The sequence below is a fragment of the Oxyura jamaicensis genome, chromosome 1 (genome assembly GCF_011077185.1).
Source record: "Oxyura jamaicensis isolate SHBP4307 breed ruddy duck chromosome 1, BPBGC_Ojam_1.0, whole genome shotgun sequence".
Classification (NCBI taxonomy): domain Eukaryota; kingdom Metazoa; phylum Chordata; class Aves; order Anseriformes; family Anatidae; genus Oxyura; species Oxyura jamaicensis.
This window is the reverse complement of record NC_048893.1, coordinates 111,467,199-111,487,151: the sequence shown is the minus strand read 5'-3', so window position 1 is coordinate 111,487,151 and position 19,953 is coordinate 111,467,199. Positions and strand designations below refer to the sequence as shown.

Sequence of the window (19,953 nt, the reverse complement as noted above, 5' to 3'; positions counted from 1 at the left end):
AAATATTTGAAAATAAAGCTGCAGGCTTGTAAAATAAAACAGTGTATGCAACTTGACCTAGTACTAACTTTATTTCTGTTACTAAGTATTGCAGATTCTCTAAGTAAAAATCAGTACTTGCATACAAATCAGTGAGTGGTAAATTCACAGAAGTGGAAAGAGGAGTCCATAAGCAGAATTCAGTACTTTGTTTTGTTAATATTGAATGTGAAGTTTTTAGCTCTGACTGAATATGCCTCTTGGGTGTTTTGGGGTTTTGCTTAGTTTTTTTCCTCCTGTCTTTCTGTTCATTTGGCACTTCTACCAAGCACCAGCGTGCCAATATACTGTGATGACAGCCAGACCACTGGGTGACTAGAGAGGTTTTCTATAAACTCTTGTGCATGGCTTAAATCTTAAAAAGTCCTCTTGGCCTTGGGGACTATACAAGTAACCTAGTTATTTATGCTTCAGGATGTAGAAACTCTTAAAATGTGGATGGATTTTAAGAAGCAGCTAGGTCATGAGACTCAAAGATAAGTTTCACTGGACAGCATGGTATGAAAAGTTTGAAGGTATTTAAATTGTAGAAAACATGGAGTCATTTGGGGGAGGGGGCTGGGATTTTTGCACCTGACTTTAGAGTCAGGTTGGGTAGTAGGATTTAGTTTGGTGGGATGCCCTAAGATTAGCTAGCTGTCATTGCCAGGGAAATAACCACTTTCCTTGGTTGCTTATTTATATTGGGAAACACTTACATGAAAGCCATACATGAATATAGCCATTTGTCTTTGTGTCATTACTTCTTTGAGAGGAAAATTAGTGCCTCATGTTCAGTTTGTGGAGAAAAGTACTTTGTGGTTGCTGTTACTGGGTTAAGAAGTAGTTCACCAAGTGTTCGTCTTACTTTTTCACATCCAGATGCAAGGAACTGATGTTCTGAGGAGTGGCTGAGGGAACTGGGGCTGTTTAGTCTGGAGGAGAGAAGGCTGAGGAGAGACCTCATTGCTCTCTGCAGCTACCTGAAAGGAGGCTGTAGCAGGGTGGGGGGGTCAGTCCCTTTTCCCAAGCAACAAGTGACAGGACAAGAGAAAATGGCCTCAAGTTGTGCCAGGGGAGGTTTAGGTTGGAAACTAGGAGACATTTCTTCACTGAAAGGGTTGTGAAGTATTGGTACAGGCTGCTTAGGGGTGTGGTGAAGTCCCCATCCCTGGGGGTATTTGAGAGATGTGTGGTGATGAGGGACATCGTTTCTTGATGGGACTCAGTAGGTCAGATTGATTGTTGGGCTTGGTGATCTTGAAGGTCTTTTCCAGCCTCAGTGATTCTATGATTTTATGTTCCATATTTAAATTTGAAAGTGTTTTGATACCTTGGGCTATGGGTGGCCCTTCGGACTCGGTCTCATTTTGGGCTTTGTAATTCCTTATTTATCAGGTAAACCAGCAGCTCATTATCCAGATTTACTGTGTTTGCCGAGGAGATGAACAGGCCTATATGGAGGGCTGAAGAGGGGCTATCTGCCAGCTTTTGCAGTTCAATTAAAATTTATATGTAACTTTGCGGTTTTCTCAAAAAAAAAAAAAAAATAATGCTGCCTTCAAGAGCAATCTTAATATTTGATGTTTCTGTTGTATTCATTGTTATTTTTTCTTTGTTTCTGGCAAAGCACTTTATTTTATGGTAGTATGCAGGATTTTTTTCTTACTAGTTCTCAGTAAGGCTATAATTGAAATAAATTTATATGACTTAATCCCGTGTTAGTAGTAATTGATGAACAATTTAATCAATTTGTCATGTAAAGTTTTCTGAAAAGGGTGGCTTTGTGCACAGCAGTAGAACTATTTTAAGCATGTATGAGGACTTCCTATGGAGTTGTATGTGCTTGGTTACACATACTCATAACTCATAACTTAGGCTCTGTTTAATTATAGTATTTAAAAAGAAAGCCTATCTAGTGAAATTTGCTTTAATTTTTTTCCAGTGCTCTGTCTGCTTGTTACTTTGACAAAAATTTTTAGTGAGTGCTTGTGGTTAGTTAAAACTTGCAAAACAAAGTAGCGAGAGAATTGTTATATAATGCAATAATTGAAACATGCAGCACAAACTTGTTTCAAAAGTAACTAAAATATTAAAAAGTTATTAACAACTGCTTTAGTTAAAACTTTCTCAACAGTTTTGGTTAATAATAATGCAACATTTCACATTAGTGTTTTTAAAAGTTCCTGAAAAGTTCTGAAATATCTGAATTTGTATGTTTCTGACTTCTGCTTTTTTCCCCCTTTAGTTTAGTCCAATGGTAAAAGGCTCCATGCGTTACATGGTCTCTACGGGTGCAGATGGAACTGTTTGCTTTTGGCAATGGGATACAGATTCCATGAAATTCAAGTATGTAACTGGGTTGCTGATGAATTCTTATGCCATACTCTGATTAAAATAAGTTGGGTGCTTTGGCAAATGTACACTGGCTTAACTAGCTCAAAAACTTTTTTGTGTGATTAAAAAAATGTTATGGAAATAATCTATGACATAATTACTTTAAAGCACGATCACTAATTATGCTCTTTACAAATCTGTTATTCTGTTGTCTGAGAAAATGAATCAAGTTTGCTGGATTTTTTGCTTAATGTCATTCTTAGTAGCTACTTTGTGAGATTATGGCCTTGTCAACTGGAAGAGTATGCACACGCTGGCAGAACAGGAAACCAGTCTTTTAAATCACGTAGTGCACTATTGCAAAACTTGTATTTACTTCTGTAAAATGTTATGAATTTGCCTGGTGTTCTGCAGTAACAAAACCTGGTGGGCCTTATTTGAAGTACCACTGGTGATTTGTAATGCAAAAGCATGAGTTCAGTGCCTCGTGGATATCTTTTGGAGGGGATAAATCATACTTCTCAAAGGGTGAGAGAATACACACTCTTTGGCATGTCATCTTATCTTTGCTAGGTAATAACATTTTGCAGGAAGAGTCATAAGCTTCTGAATGTGTGGGCTTCAAATACCATTTGTGTGTGTACAGGAATTTTGAAAAGTAAACTTTATTGCTCATCCTCCTGCACAAGATGCTCAGATGTTTAAGAAGTACCTGTTACATAGATGTTCAAAGAAACATACCCTTATGTTCTGAAATTACTTGAAAAGCTAGGTTGTGTGACATGTCCTGTTTCAAGCATCTTTTTCTTTTGTAGCAATCGGCCGGTAAAATTCACAGAGAAACCTAGACCAGGAGTTCAGATGCTTTGTTCTTCATTCAGCGTAGGTAAGTCATGCACAGATTGAATTTAGCACTGTGACTTCTACTCTTCCTCCACGAGCATGTACTATGATAGTCTTCTTGTGACAGCTTTAAAATATACAAGAACAGCCACCATGTACTATGTAATTGTATATAGGTGTGTTGTTAGCCTGGGACATAATTAAATGTCTTGCCTTTGCTAACAGTGACAGACTGTGGAACTAAGTGATGCTATTTTCAAATTGCCATTGGTGGTTTGCTGAAGTAAAAGTCAACCTGATTCTTGTTTACTCTTTGTGTGTCTTTACTGGATTTTTATATTTGACTGCTGAATCTGTTGTGCCAGTTGTATGCAAGGATTGTCAAAGATCCCTTCTTAAGAATTCATAAATGTATCTCTAAAAGTGCTTCAGTCCTGTCTTGTAGCCTCTTTTATTCTAATCACGTGGGTGACTTTTTGTGGGAATGCTTGCTTGTACCAGACAGCGTGAATGTCAGAAAGAACTTGGAAACAGAAATAAAATACAACTCTTGTTTATTGTTAGCTCCTCACAACAAAATGTTTTGGATAACACTTGCAGGAGCCAAGAAGCAGATGATAATGTTGTTGCACCACAGCTAAGCAGTGGTCTGCTTATCCTGGTGTACCTATACTTCCACACAGCTGTGAAGCGATTCTTAGCCACAAATGACACACATGCTACAGGGAAAGAATCATATAGATAATTCTGATGATGACTGGCTATATTCCCCCTAATCTAACACCAGTGTGCAGGAGCAGTGGTGGTAGATGTTTCAGCATTCCCCTAGTTATATATTTACAAATTTTTGTAATATTGAGCATGAGTGTTTTTACCATGTCTGAGAAGGCTTTCTAGGCTGAGAGGGAGGTTTCATTCCACATCTGTATGTCAGCGGAAGTTTTTAATTATTTGAACTAAGAATCTGAGAAATGTGATCTGTTTTAATTTCTTACATGGTAGCTTGATTCTTTTTTTTTTTTCCCGCAGGTGGTATGTTTTTAGCAACTGGCAGTACTGACCATGTTATAAGGATGTATTATTTTGGCTCTGAAACACCTGAGAAAATAGCTGAATTGGAGAGTCATGCTGTAAGTAAGACTTTTAAATCTACTGGTCAGTCACTTAAAGCAGTATCAAAGTTGCAAGTTAATGTTGTTAGTGAATGTGTAACAATGTTTTTATTGAAAGCATTTTTAGAACTTGCAGATTTCAGCCGGTTACGTCAATGAGACCTGATAGTTTTCAAGGATGGCAGGAATCTGATTTTAAAGCATGTGCCTTGCTCAGTTGTTGCCCTTTATGATGCGAGTGTGCCTAGCCACATACTATATTATGTATACAAGAAGTATATATACTGAGAATATCAATGTCATTATGCAGCTACTTGTGATCTGACACATTTTCTGTTAAATCTTTAATTGGGGATTGAGGTTCCAGAGTTTTCCAGAACCATTAGGTTTTTTTCTGTAGCCTAGTCTAGCAGATTCTGCCTTCTAAAGAATCTAAGGGAAACTTGGCTTGCATTCACATGATGAAGTTTGAGTCACTTTTTTTTTTTCCAGTACTTGATGCTCAAAGAATCTTTAAGGAATATTTTTTAACATGTCTTTTATGCATTCAGTACAGTGAATTTTCCCATGAATAGGACTTGGGTCCTTACATTTGTATAATTCTATGCTTGGATTTTTTTCACTTAACTTCAGCGTTTAACTTTGTCTCTTACAGCTGTCACTGTTAATGTGTTTTAATCTTGCTTCCCATTGTCATTTTTGAATGTAAACATAAGAATGTAAAATTAATGATTAGTAGGGTTCTCAGGTTGCTGGATAATGTCATTTACACCTATTTGTATTGCTCTGCTTGTAGGCCAGTGTAGCTCGGTAAGATTATTCTGTATTTCATACGGGAAGGCAGCTTTTCTGCCATGTGTATTTTTAACAAAAGATTTTAAAGCTGCTCAGAATTTTGTGCTGTTTAGATGTTCCTTGTGTTAGAACGTCAGTTAAGACAGATAACTTTTCCCACACAGTTTTAGTTTTAATATAGAGAATTTAGATTTAGCCAAACTCTAAAATCTCTTTCAAAGGCAGCTTTTCAAATACTCCCCTTAGTTTGCCTAAATATATTTTTTCTAATACCAAATCTGAGTTTAACCATTTGTTATAGCGGTAAGTCTTGACCAACGTGTATTCTGTCTGTAGAGAAGACTTTCAGCTCTGTACGATAAACTAATTTGAATGTGGTATTTGCTTTTCCTGTTGCTTTTATTTTGATAAAATAAATACAATCTTACATTTCTTTGAGGAATATATAAGTAGGAGAGGGAGAAACAGGTTTCTCTAGATTGTAATTGGTTTAGGGCTGGAAGTATATGTTCAAATGGAAGTTAACTAGCTGCTAAGCTATTAATGGACAGCTATTTAATCTGTCTATACGTCACATTTAAAGGAAACATTCTTGTAAAGCTTTCATTTTAAATATAGCATGAATGATTAGTGATTAGATTCTTGTAAGTCTTTTGGCTTGGCTCAAGCTGCAGTAAAACTGTTAGAAGTTGTACAGTATGCATTTTTCATCATTTCAGATTTTTCCTAATCTTAGATTTGTCAAAACCATATTTCATGTTTATAATTTCTAACAAACTGTTTTTCTTACAGGACAAAGTTGACAGCATTCAGTTTTCTAACAGTGGTGATAGGTATGTTAAAAGATGCTCAAATGTAATCAGAAAATACATTGCTTTTGAATTAATTATGTGGTTTTATTTTATTTGAATTTAAAGGTCAGGTTTGGACTAATCCAGGCATAGTTAAGTTGCAGCTGTGCACCTCAACTTTCTATTAATCTTTTTTAGACAGTCTCTTTGGTCTGGTTGAATTTGTACTTATCTGGAGAAATATTGCCACTTCTTAACATATCTGTTGAATCTGTGGCTTCATAAACCTCCTTTCCTTCTCGTCCCTTTTGGTTTCAACAAGTATTGGATCAAAATATGAAGCAGTGAAAATGCAATGCAAATAGTCTAAAATAAGTTTTAATCCTCATTTTTTTCTACTTTACTATTATTCTTTATGGAAATGAATTCAACAATTTTACAGCTGATCTTGGGGGTAAAAAAATGTTGCATAAATTTCATTTGTAAATCTTCAGCCATACTTTAACTTCAGAGTAATGTCTTAATTGATCTCTCATTGGCCTATCACAAATGAAAATAGGGATTTTAGCCTTCAGGGCAGACTTCCATCTGCAACCATCAGTTGCAGCTATATTTTTGTGTCCTTTCTCTTTTTGAAAGCCAAGGAACTATGACTAAGAAAGCTAATAGTCAGTATTCAGCTTAGAAGTTGTAACTGTCTTCCTTTTGAATGTGGTTTTCTGTAATGAGTCACTTTTGGAACCATTGTGTTGCACTGATCCATCACACTTGCATGGATTACCTTTGAGGGCACCGCCTCTGTTGCACTTTTTCTTGGTGACTCTTTCTATGGAATATGTTTAGGATTTTAAAATACTACTGAAGTGAATTCTAGCTAATTAGAGCACAGTCATGATATACCCAGTACACAAACTTTTTCTGCGGGAGGTCTTTCTCAGGATTGTAATTCATGGACCAGGGAAGTGGTTTGTATGTCTGATAGATTTTTGGTGTTTTTTTTTTTTTTTTTTTTTTTTTGGTTCCTCTCTTCAGGAACTTCCATTCTTCTGTATTGGTAGTTCAGCAGTTGGTGAAATGGAAACCTGAACTGTGGTTTCCACCTCAGTATCTCAAAGAAAACCACTAGTGGTCTTCTCTTCTGTGCACAGCTGTGGGTGAACATCTCAGCTTTTGTTATGCTGTCCTGTCTGTCCTTGCCTCTACATCAGTATCTGATACTTTGCAGTTTCAGAACAGGTTACTTAAAATACATGCTTAGAGAACTGTAATTGAGAAGGAGTTGAGGATAAAGTTGTGAATTGAGTTTAGCTTTGGAAGTTGCTTCTCTGTTGAGAGTGTGGCCTCAGCCTGTTATCCAGCCTATCCAGCTTCCTCTGCAGAACCTTGCTACCCTCAAGGAGATCAACACTCCTGTCTAACTTGGTGTTGTCTGTAGACTTAGTGAAGGAGCACTTGATCCCCTCGTCCAGATCTTTGACAAAGATACTGCATAGAATCCATCCCAGTGCTGAGCCCTGGGGGGCTTTCCTGGGCTTCTGGAAAGCAAGCTAGTAACGTGTTAACTGTAAAGAGCTCTTATGCATAAATCGAAGATACGACTTTTACCAGTATTTCATTATGATATTTGAAGTTGTAGCATTGTGTACCTCTGAAAATGCTTTAAAACAAAATCTTTTAACTATCTTTTAATACTTCTTCAAGGTTCATAAGTGGCAGTAGAGACGGAACAGCTCGGATCTGGCGTTTTGAACAAGCTGAATGGAGGAGTATTTTGTTGGATATGTCTGATCGATTACCAGGGTAAGTGAAGTGTTGCGTTGTTTTAATCTGTTGTGTGAGGTCAGGAAGTTTGAAGAACTATGAAGGACACTTACAAATTAGAACTTAACAATGTTATGATTGGGTGGTGTGGTCTCTGGAGGGTGAAATGTCTGTTCAGTGATGTAGTAACTTGTTAAATTTTTGTCTATGCTTGCTTAAAAATACGCATTCAAATGTATAGCTTTCAAATGTACACTGAACCAGATTAATTACAGGCCTGCATTTGTTAAGGCAAAAAGTTAACAGAAAATGCAGTAGGACTTTTCTATAGCTGGCCTTCAGCCAGACATCTGATACCGTGTCAGAGGAGGAACTTATTAAGCTTACAAAAATAATATATTTGATAAGTTTTTTCTAGGAGAAGTGATGAAAGATAATAGGTGGATTTCATCAAGGGCTGATCTTGCCAACTAATTTCATTGACTGTTTGCACTTTTTAAAAGCATATCAATGAAGTATGCTGGTGGTACGCAGTTTGAATAGTATCATTACAGATGAAGATCAGGACATTACACAGCACTGAATAAACCTGAAGGGTGGATGATTTACAGGAATAAGGAAATAATATAAGGAAATAATAGCTTGCCTGATTGCTAACACTGAAAAATACGTTATTTTTCTCTAGCTTGAGATGGGCTAATAAAAAATATCTCATACTTGTATAACTCTTTAAAATAGTGACACATGTTCAGAAGAGGACAAATTTATGAAGCCAAAAGTAACCATGATAGCTTGGAACCAAAATGATAACTATGTTGTTACGGCTGTAAATAATCATCTGCTCAAAGTTTGGAATTCCTCTACGGGGCAATTGCTTCATGATTTGGTGGTATGTAATTTTGCTTGCTTTTTTGAAGTAAGTTTTTCTAAGTCTTTCCATACTTAGAATGGCATGTGCATGCTGAGTTCATTATTAGGTCTGATTTGTCTTGAAAGCTCTATATGAATGGCAAGGCAAGTGTACTGTTTCTTGGAGCTGATTTTTTAACCCAAACTGCTTTCTCCTGCTTTTGAACAAGACTTCCCTAGGTGCTGTGTTGAACTTGCCTCTCCATTAAAATGAGTAAAAAAGCAAGCAAACAAATAAAAAGCCTTGCCTATTTTTAGTAATTCACATTAATTTGGCAGAAGCTCCATATTTCCGGAGTTCTTGTTTGAATCTAGGAAATTATTAAATTTCAGACAATAATTTTCTGGCTGCCTGGAGTTCTGCCCTGCTTTCTATGTGCTACTCTAATCATACAGGTAGCGATCCAGATACTGTGGAATTGCTGTGAAGTTTCTAAAAGTCCATATATTTTTTGGAGGCAGCTTGTAGGGATCTCACTTTCAAAAAGGTTGAGTGTGAGGCGAGGATGGTCAGTGTTTTGGGCTCTGCTGTAAATATCCTGTTGATTTGTATTAGTCCTTTTGATTTGCATGTGACTTGCAATTTTGAATTTTAGGGGCATGCGGATGAAGTATTTGTCTTGGAGACCCATCCTTTCGATTCCAGGATAATGCTGTCTGCAGGTCACGATGGCAATATCTTCATATGGGACATTACAAAAGGCACAAAAACAAAGCATTATTTTAACATGGTAAGACATTTTTTTTTTAACTCCACTTTTTCTCAGCACATAGCATTGCGTTCAGTTACTAGCTAGAAAATTAATCGTCATCAACAGGCATACTTGCTGGAACTTTTTAGAAAACAAACAAAGCAACACCAGCAAAAATTCAGTTCAGTTTGTTTATAGAACTCTTACCTTTGAATTCTGTGGCTACTGTAACTATAGGTGCAGTGTAAACAAAAGCCAGTTTTAATATAATAATGTGGCAGAAAAAGAGGCTGATGTAGCCTCTATTGTCTGCTCCCAACTTCCAGTTTCTACCTTGAATAAGATGCCTATCACTGGACCCTTTACTAAGCTGAATCAGTTGACTAATCTAGAAAAGTATTTCCCACTTTCTGTAGTGACGCTTTAGGGCTTCTGTGTTGAGTCAGGTCAGGGTGGTCTGATAAGCTTCTCAGTCAAGGATGATGAATTGTGAGAAATTGTAGTCAGGTGGGAAGAATGTGAGGCATGGGGGAGCAAAGTAAGACGCTGCTTTCCTCATAGTCGAGGTCTCAGCTATTCTGATTTTACCTGTTCTTCAGCACTTCCCTATCTGTGAGTGCTGCAAATAGGTAACACTCATACTCTTCCATTCCTGGTTACTAGTGACCTAGAGAGCTTTTTGCACCTCATTCATAGTAACTGTTCTTAATGGAGATGAGGTGGGTGCCACCAAAAGACTGAAAGGGTCCTGTTTCAGACCATCGTTTCAGGAGTCATACAAACAAGTATTGCCATCCTCAACTGTTCTAAAAATGATAATGTTATTACCATAAACCTTAGTGCTTTGGGAGAGCTCCTGTGATATTCACTATATTTAACAGCTTTATGATTAACACTTGTAAGTAGGTTATCGTCTTGGAGGCTTCAGTGTGATCCAGTGTTCATATTATTTTTTTAATCTTTTTTTTGGTTACTGTCAATAGGAAGAGATTTTTTTTTCTTAAGCTTTAAGATTCCCTGCACTTTTCTTTAAAGTGGTTTAACCATCGGTTTATGTTAGCTACAATTTACTCTTCAGTAGTATACTAACAGCTAAAAAGCCTTCAAAAGATATTTTTTTTTTTAAACAGCAGGTTTTCCATACCCTTTAGTGCCCATCTTTTAAAATTGTGTGATTCAGAACTTTAGTATGTCAGGGATACAAAATAAACTGAAGTGACAGGGCATTATATGTGCTTGAATGGAGGTATCTGAGAAGTGCTTGGCTGCTTTTGATAGAATAATTAATTTTTGCTGCATTATTCTTTGCTCAAAAAATTTGATAAAATCGTCTTGAGTTTCTTTCCTTCAATCTAGATTGAAGGCCAAGGACACGGTGCTGTTTTTGACTGTAAATTTTCACCAGATGGGCAACATTTTGCATGTACAGATTCTCATGGGCATCTGTTGATATTTGGTTTTGGCTGTAGCAAACCTTATGAAAAGGTAAGTTCAGCTTTTTATCAGAACTGTTTATTTAAGCTTCTGACTGAAATTAGATTAGTTAAGTTCGGTCCTCTAAAACATCACATTAAAAAAAAAAGCTTTTTATGTGTAGTGGATCTAAATATAACATGTTCCTTGATGTCTGAGTTCTTTTATATATACGGTCCTGGCACGGCAGAAACAACCAGTGTCATAACATTCCTCTGGAGAGTAGCTAGTAAACTTTCCTGAAATAAATCTATTCAGCTTCCAGCCACCTAATTTGCATGTTAATTGTTTGGGGACATATTGCTGTTATTTCTGATTTCTCAAAATAAGTTAATGTTTGAAGACTGGAATGTATCACAAAGTTTACCGCACTCCTGCCAAATTAACAAAAAGAATGTTTCTATGTTAAGAATAATGTGCTGTTTTATTTTCATTATTAGAACTTGCAATTCATTAGACATTTATCACTCAAACCCAAATTCACTGTAGCGGTCTAAGCAAAAGTAAATATGCAGCCAACACCGGTGACTTTGAAATGCTAGGAAAATGTATATAGGATCAAATGCTTTGCTTTTTTGAATGTATCAACATGTGTTTCTGTTCTCTTGAAATAGCTCTCAAAAGTGCAGTTCTGGCCTATGCTTTTCTTCACTTCCCCCTCAGTTTTTTTAAAGTTGCAATGGTAATTCTATGTTTGTCATATTAAAGATTTTTTTTCTTGTTTTACATTCTTAGCTGAAATTGAAACTTACTCTCTTCATCTTGCTCATCATCTCTGGGAGCAAAGATTCTGACTATGATCTAATACTTGTGTAACTGTTTTCCTTCAGCTGCATGGACTTAACAGACTGTTCAGTTGCAGAAAACTTTTCTGGTGGACATTGCATGATTAAGAAAGAACTTTACTTTGAAAACTTATGTTGAACTTGAGATGATGATTTCCTTGCATGGAAATCAAGGAAGCTTTTTTTAATTGCGTGGAAAAAATTAGAATGGGAAGTAAAATATTTTGGGTTTAAGGTGTGGAGGTTTTAAGTGCCATTTAAAGTTACCTTAGTTTATTGTTTTCTAAAAGCGTTTGCATTATCAAAAATGGGAGTACTGCAACACACAGGTTATAGTAGTGATGCGTAACTCTTCTAATTCGGAACTTACCCTTTTACCTTTTAAGGTGGCTTTAGATATTTTAATTAGTGTCACTTGTTCATTTATGTTCTCTAGCACACCTTTTTTTTTCTTTCCAACTGACAACATAAAACCTTCATTTCTTTCTAGATTCCTGATCAGATGTTCTTCCACACTGATTATCGGCCACTTATTCGAGACTCTAACAATTATGTCCTAGATGAGCAGACTCAACAGGCTCCTCATCTCATGCCCCCTCCCTTCTTAGTAGATGTGGATGGAAACCCTCATCCAACACGATATCAAAGATTGGTGCCCGGAAGAGAGAATTGTGCAGACAACCATTTGATTCCTCAGCTTGGATATGTAGCAACAAGTAAGAATGTTCTTGCTAAAGATGTACATCCAGAACTTAGCCGTGCTGCAGTAATTTTGAGTGGGAAGAGAGTAGATATGACGTGATCTAAAAACGCTGTTTTTCTTGCATGTTTACAACTACCACATGTATTTTTGTTCACTAGGGATGCTGAAGGGTCCCAAAGTGAATACTACTTTAAACCACCAAAAAAAAAAAAAAAAAAAAAAACTTAAGTGATTTTTTTTTTTTTTCCTCCTGGAGCTGGCATGCATAAACTGTGTTTGAGTTTTAGGCTCCATAAATGCCTCATTTGAGAATAAGTAAGTTGAATCATTTCCAGAGTTGTTCCTGTTGTGTTTAGCTGCAGAATGCATCTCACTGTGATGTGAACAAAGGTTAAATCATTTGCCATCATCGGTCAGGTAACACATTCATTTTGTCATTCTGTTACACTTGAAAGGTGATGGAGAAGTGGTTGAACAAGTTATAGGCCAACAGACGGTTGATCAGGATGAACAAGGCATGGAGCCCAGCATTCTTGATGGCATGATTAGACAATTACAGTTGCAACAAGATCAAAGAAATGGAGTAGATCAAGAATCTACTTCAAGTGGCCCACAGAATGAAGGAACACCTAGAAGAGGTTAGTACTTGCTGATATCTTCTTAGCTGCTTGTTTTATCTCTATTTGTATTACTCTGTGTGAAATGGATTAGAAATCCACGGGAGTTTTCTGGACAGGTAAATCGTGAGATGAACCTCCCCCTGTATTTAATGTTGGTGTGGCTTCACCTTGGATATTGTGTTTAGCTCAGGGCTCCGCAATATAAAAAGGATGTTAAGATACTTGAATGTGTCCTGAGGAGTGCAGAAAAGTTGTTAGAAGGGCTGGAAGGCATGTCTTGTGAGGAGAGGCTGAGGACACAGGGTGTCCAGTCTGGGGAAAGGAGGCTGAGAGGTGATCTCATTGCTGTCAGCAGCTCCCTGAGGGGGGGAAGCAGAGAAGGAGGTGCCGACTTCAGCTCCCTGGGAACCAACAGTAGGATACATGGTGACAGCACCAAGCTGCAAGGGAAGGCTCAGAATGAGCATTAGGAAACATTTCTCTACCGTGAGTGTGGTCAAACACTGGAACAGGCTGCCTAGAGTGGTGGTAGTTGCTCCAAGCCTCTCAGTGTTCGAGAGATGTTTGGACAATACCCTCATTCATATACTTCTGGGTAGCCCTGAGGTGCTCAGGCAGTTGCACCTGATGATCTTTGTAGGTCCCTTCCAACTGAATTATTCTGTCCTATTTCCAAAGGACTTTAACTTGGATATTGTTTTGGTGACTAATGTTCTCTTAACAGCAATATCTGGTTAAGATGCTTTTTCTTCTCTAAAACACTGTTATTTCTGTGATTAAATTGCAAAACAAAGCCTTTCACTGTTCCTTTTAAAAAAACATTAGTTATATTTATTGTAGAGTGCTGTGCTTTTAGCAATTTGTGTAGAGTATGCAGTTGTCATTTACAGGAATTACATTTATTCTGAAAACTTTAAAAGAGAACCAGCATTTTACTGTTATTCAAACTGGGATCTCTTCTTCCATCTTTGCAGGTTTAAACTGGGAACTTAACGATGTGTGTCTATGTACTTTTAATTACATACGGTCAACTACAGGGAGATTGCTTCTTTGAACGTCACTAACCTCACAACTGCCTGAAATAGTTCAGAAGAACACCTGTCACATTATGCTTACTTTCACTTGTTTTAAAGTAGTAGTAGAAACAACCATTTAAAAAGCATGTGTGTACTCTCACTACATGTTCTACAAGACAGATAACTTCCTAAATATGATCCCTAGGCTTTAGGATCATGGAGGAAAAAATAATATGTGAAGTGTTTGTTCTTACTAGAGATAAACTAAGGTTCCCATTCTGTGTAGTCTGGAAGAAATGTTTTTGCTTGTGCATTTTAGTTTTTAGAAGACCAAGTCTGGACATCCAGTCTCCTCCTAATATTGGTCTGCGCCGTAGTGGGCAAGTTGAAGGTGTGCGTCAGATGCATCAGAATGCTCCACGAAGTCAGATGGCTACTGAGCGAGACCTTCAGGCATGGAGACGAAGAGTTGTTGTACCAGAAATACCACCAAGCTTACTCAGGTCTGTAGACAGCTGACTAAGCTGCTGACATGACTACAGAATGTGTCATGCTATTATTTTTAAATCTAATGTTATTAACTAAAGAGAAGTAGGTATATGGTATGAATTAAAATAATTTAATGGACAGCTGTGGTTAAAGCTCTTAACTGTGAAGTCCATTCAAAAAGAATGGAAAGTTAGTTTAATAAAGAGTGATTCGCCAACATTTCAATATTTTGAGTCATCTCAAAGGACAGATATCCAAGATTCTTGCTTTTTTTCAGAAGAAAGGGGTGTAGGTTAAATTCATATACATGAAAAAGTTGAGATTGCCCTCGCTAAGTCTCAGAAAAGCACAATGTGTTATGACCAGAAGCAACATTGAACACTTGATATGCTAAAACCAAGAGGTGTACTGTGAAATTCAGAACAGCACAGGTTCTTCAATGGAGAAGTTAGGCTGATTTCAAAAGTGCTCTGTCTGCATCTGTGAAAAAGAAGAAATAATATTGCTGTGTAAACAATTCTTTTCAATGATACAGCCACATGTGTTCCAACAACGCTGAAGTTTTTAAAAAGCCTTCCCAGTGATGAATATTAGAGGTAGAAAGATTACAAAAGGAAGAATATAGATTCAAAATGGGATTGCAGAAGTTAATTATATTCTGATATTTGTGAGGAAGACTTTATTTTTTAATATTCAACTTCTTTACCCTATCTGGAAGTGAGAGGACTTATGTTTTAGGTACTTGAACAACAATTAATGTCTGGAATTAATGTAATGGAATTAGGTGTTAGGGCTTTTTACGTAGGTCTTTTTTAAGAGAATGGACTGTTTAAGTTCAATATCGTTAAAAGAGATAAAGAATTAGATTTCCTTGACTTCCTTGTAGGAAGCAGGAAGAATATCGAATTGCAAAAGGGGAAGAAGAGAGAGCGCTTTATGCGGCAGAGAAGAAAAGGAAGTCACTCCAGTCATTCGAAAAGGTATGCAGCATCTTTTAGGAAAACAGGTGTTCTGCGTGGGATTAGGACAAATCATGGTCTGCAGATACTTCCTGAAGGTATAGTCTTCAAAGGTTTCTGCTGAATCATCTTCCGCTCATTGCAGGTCAAGGCTTGCTTCCAACTGTCCAGGTCCATGCTAAAGCATTGACATGCAAGTGAGAGCGTTCAAGATCCTATGTTTAAAGAACTATGTTTTGATGCTCTATGCACTTTTACTTTAGATTGCAATGTTTTGTGTATGGTTAATTTTTATTAGAGTTGTCCTACTTTCAACATTTTTTTTCATTTTCTATTTTTGGAAGAGATCAATAAGAAGGAAAAATTGGTTACTGGCCTGGCTTCATAAGGTTGTGGCCTGATTCACTGTGTCTTGCAGTGTAGAACAACTCGATACAAGAACTGTACTGCATGATCCCCTTAGATGGGAGGAGTTGAGGATTTCTGGTCTTGATTCTTGATATTTGTCAGGTGATGTGAATTTACCTGTTGCTTGCAGGTAAAGTAGTATAGAAAGAACAATTTCTTAGAACAGCTGTTAAATCTTAAATTGGGAACTGGGAGTTTAAAATGAATGGCTAACAGTAAAATTATTTCTTGTGAAAAGGAATTGTGATGGGATGAGGCTGTGGTGAAAAGAGACCATTTTACTTTTTATGTTAATCAGTGCTTTTTATACACCCTTTGACCCCCCCATAAGATGTTTGCTAAGTGTACATTTTTGTGTAACTTTTTTTGTACTTTCTACATAAATCAGAGTGACTCCGAGTCTTCGTTAATACAGTCTAAGCGTAGACTGCATAGACGGAAATATCCAAATTACCGAACACGGAATAACATTGAACAGCTTGATTCTTCTGATGAGGAGAGAGAGGACTGTCTTGGTTTGATGGAGCAGGTAAGTTCTATTTTGACTTCTGTATTGTGAACTCAAGTTTCTTAATAAGTGAGGTTTCATAAAAATGTATTTTCTCTCTTAAAACAAAGAGGTAAACAAAACCTCCTCTTATATTAGGGGAAAAAAATCCTGTAAGGAACATTATTGTTAATGTAAGCTGTAATATTTCTCAAGCCTAGTTATTTGTTGCTTTAACAGTGATAATCTTTCATGTCACTTGAGAAATGGCTAAACTATTTTTGCTGAGAACCTTCGAAGTCAAATCTACAGACCAATGCAAAAACCCAGTGTACAGTGCTGAGATTGGCTTAAGCTGAGATTTGGATTTTAGATTTTTTTTTTTTTGCTTTTTCTTTGTGAAAACCTTCTTAATTTGTGTGCACACCTAAAACTTCAAAGTTTTAAATTTAAAGAATTTTTATGGTCTAGGAATTCTTCTGCAGAGTCTGTTTATATTGGCTGAGTCCTGGCTCAGAGTTTAAGGGACGAAGCACAGCTTTGCTGTGAATAACAGGTGGTTTTGACTGTTCTGATATCAGATGCTCTGAATGAGTGCTAGGACTGCTTGCGCTGCAGTTGTTTTGTCTTGCACACAAGGAAATAGTCTTAAACTGGGAAAGAGGGAAGGAGTCGACAAGGACAGATTTTTATGGCTAGTCTTTGTTGTGGTGGAGAATGGTGTATGAAGTGGGGACATTCAAGATAATGCTGTTAGATATTTTCCTTTGGAAAAGGACTCTTCTTGGCCTCTTAACGAAGAAATCCAGTGTGTTTAAAAAAAATATAACAATAAGGGAAACTCGAACTTCTCATTAAATTTATTTAATTTGGGAAAGGGGTAGAAAGGGAGTTGACGACTTCTGGCACCTTACAAATTCTAAGCACTCAAACTGCAAACAAGTAAGTGAACAATGTGCACTATCATGTAAATACTACATAAGCTTAAGTATATTTGAAGTGATGTTAGAACTTCTGACATCCGGTCTTCTGTGCTTTTAGTTTTCCAATTTGTAACATGATTATTATACAAGCTTCTTATGGCAGAGAAACTATAGAAATCAATTTTTGAAATCTCTTACATTATGAAAATAATGTCTATAAAAACAAAACAAAAAACCAAGGAAATGAATGATACAAAAATGAGCTTTGGTAAATGTAGGAAAAAGGGTTGCTTTTTTAATCCTACTATTTGTAGGATAAAAGATCCTATATGCTGTGTGAACAGCATTGGTTTTATGGGGGAAACTGTGGACTCGGTTACTCTGACAAACTGATGAACAAACTATCGTGTTGGACTAGTTGAAACAGTATTGAACTTGATGTTGCAAGTCAGATCTTTTTTTTTGGTTGACAGTATACAGCTTGAGACATAAGCAATACATTCTATTTAGTCACTTGAGTTATGGAAAACTAGTTAAACATGAAGTTAACGTAGATATTAAACAATAGTCAAGATATTGCTTATGTTGCAATATGTTTTGCTATATCTGGACTACTTAGTTTTACATTTAAGTGTATGCATGAAAATAACCAGTCAGTTAATACTAAAATGAGGAAAAAACACCTGAATTAAAGAAAAATATATTATAAAAATGTTTCTCCTGTAACAGAATATACCCATGCCGTGTTTGGATGGTAGACATGACAGCTTTCTTGGACTTGTTCCTGTTGCAATTGTTAAGTTCTTCCTTTGCATTCTAGGCAGTTAGATGTTATTGTATGTTTTATGTGACCTGGTGGTGGCATCAGTCTGCAATTCAAAACAATAAAAATCAGCAGCACCTAGTTCATTCTGATAAACAATGTGAACTCAAATTGGTAAAAAAAAAAAAAAAGAGGACTGTCATATGGTAGGGGGATGAAAGTGTTGCTTTGTGAAGACAGGCTATGGCAGGTAGAGCCACTCTTGGCTAATAAAATGAGTGAATGGAGAGAAGTTAATGATTAATAGTACAGTCCTGAGGTTAATAGATTAAGTTGAAGTAGAGTAACTTACAAGAAGGAAGTACTTTTGTTTCCATTTTAATGGTTCTTTTTTACTAGATTTCTTCCTAACCTGATAACAGGCAGACATGAGTAGAGAACATGTTTTATGTTTAACCACTAAAACGTGCTGTGAGAAAGTTTTGGTTTGACTCAAATGTGTATTTTTAAATTCAGGAAGCTGAAGAAAGTGAGGGCTCTGGCTCATCTGATGAAGAAGAAGAGTGGAGAAGTGACAAGAAAAGCAACACTAATAGCTCTAGGTAAAATAGCTCTAGTAGTACAGTTAAGAAGTACTGATAAATTCAAATGTGAACCTGGGAGATATGTATAATGGTTTTTGAAGAATTCAAGTAACTCTTGGCTTTAATGTTTATTTAGGGATGGCTTTTAGCTAGTTGCCAAAATTGTCAATGTACAACTGTCTTGAATAACTTTCTTGAATAGTTTTCTTATTTTAGAATTTACTGTGTGACTTTTCTTTGGAAAACATGCTTTAAATTTCTGTTTTCACAGAAAATTAAGTAAAATATCAAATTAAAAAAAATAAGTTCAAAGGAATTTGATAATTCTTCTGATATTAAGTTCCACAATATTTGATATTTGTCTGAGAGAATTTAGTGTTCTGAAGTGTTGACAACTCAATTCCGTGTTCGTATTCTCCCTGACCTTGTCCACTGTGGTCAGTGATTCTTCAAGCAGGTACTCTGACTGGATCGCTGATGCAGGGATTAACCTGCAACCTCCTGTACGGACTTCTCGACGGAAAGCTATCAGATACTGCAGTACTTCAGAAGATGAAGTGTCAGCAGAGAAATCATCTCCTCCAAAGAGGAGAAGAAGAAAAAGGAGAAAAAAGCCCAGACCAAAAAAGCAGGAGGGGGTATACAATTGATTACTATCTTTTTTAATAGATTTGTTAGGTTTTAAACTTTATCACTGGAAACTCTGGAAGTAATGGCTTTTGCCATTAGACAAGAGTATTGTTATCACTACATGGTGTGCTCTTGATTACTTTGATAACTTTCAAAATCCAGGATACTTGCTGATTGGGTTGAATTTTTTATTTTTTGTGAACTACTAAAATTACTTTTTTTTTCAAGTTCTTTAAGTTTTTAAGTTAAATAGTTTGTTCTTTCTTTCAATTTGAAACAATTATTTTCGGCCATTTTCTCTCAATCCTTTCACTTTCTTCAAAATATTTCTCTAAATTATTTGCATCTGTTTTAATATGAATATTAACTGAATAAGTACTCAGTTTATTTAATTACACTGCTGCTTCTGATATTAGGCTAATGCTGCTCCAAAAGAATCTGGTTATATCTCTACTTTAAGATGCTCTGGGTGGGCAGAAGTAACTTATCTGCCCCCAGAACTGAATGAATAGAAGATGTATATTGTCAAGTATGTAAGCGTACAAGGCCTTTTAAATGACTTTGTGATCTCTCTCATAATTTTCCATGTTCAAATAGTTTCTTGCAGCTTGATAAGATTCTTATTGGGCACCAAGAATGCCATCTAAATTATAAGGCTTTGATTCTCTTGAGAGCTACAAAATAGTTATCTTGCTCACTCAAATCTTCTATGTGATGTGAGTACTACAAATCCAGTTACAATTTGAGGAAAGCCTTGAAGGAATTTTGATAACAAGTTTCAGAAATGTACATCTGTCTTTCATAACTTAAGCATTTATGTGCCAAATTGTTGTTTTTGATGTCCTGTCAGCAATG

At 36.4% G+C, this 19,953-nt stretch overlaps 1 protein-coding gene across 3 annotated transcripts in view; it reads left to right on the top strand.

Annotated features, from left to right (window-relative positions):
- The window catches only part of BRWD1 (bromodomain and WD repeat domain containing 1), a 55,250-nt gene that overhangs the window by 7,089 nt on the left and 28,208 nt on the right, over positions 1-19,953 (top strand). For all 3 annotated transcript variants that reach the window (XM_035315801.1, XM_035315800.1, XM_035315802.1), the window contains 15 exons: positions 2,267-2,367; positions 3,171-3,241; positions 4,228-4,328; positions 5,898-5,938; positions 7,598-7,696; positions 8,396-8,546; positions 9,163-9,297; positions 10,615-10,743; positions 12,007-12,232; positions 12,675-12,857; positions 14,175-14,358; positions 15,231-15,324; positions 16,100-16,240; positions 18,401-18,486; positions 18,911-19,106. In XM_035315801.1, the coding sequence (XP_035171692.1) occupies positions 2,267-2,367; positions 3,171-3,241; positions 4,228-4,328; positions 5,898-5,938; positions 7,598-7,696; positions 8,396-8,546; positions 9,163-9,297; positions 10,615-10,743; positions 12,007-12,232; positions 12,675-12,857; positions 14,175-14,358; positions 15,231-15,324; positions 16,100-16,240; positions 18,401-18,486; positions 18,911-19,106 (1,938 nt within the window). The remainder of the gene's footprint in view (positions 1-2,266; positions 2,368-3,170; positions 3,242-4,227; positions 4,329-5,897; positions 5,939-7,597; positions 7,697-8,395; positions 8,547-9,162; positions 9,298-10,614; positions 10,744-12,006; positions 12,233-12,674; positions 12,858-14,174; positions 14,359-15,230; positions 15,325-16,099; positions 16,241-18,400; positions 18,487-18,910; positions 19,107-19,953) is intronic.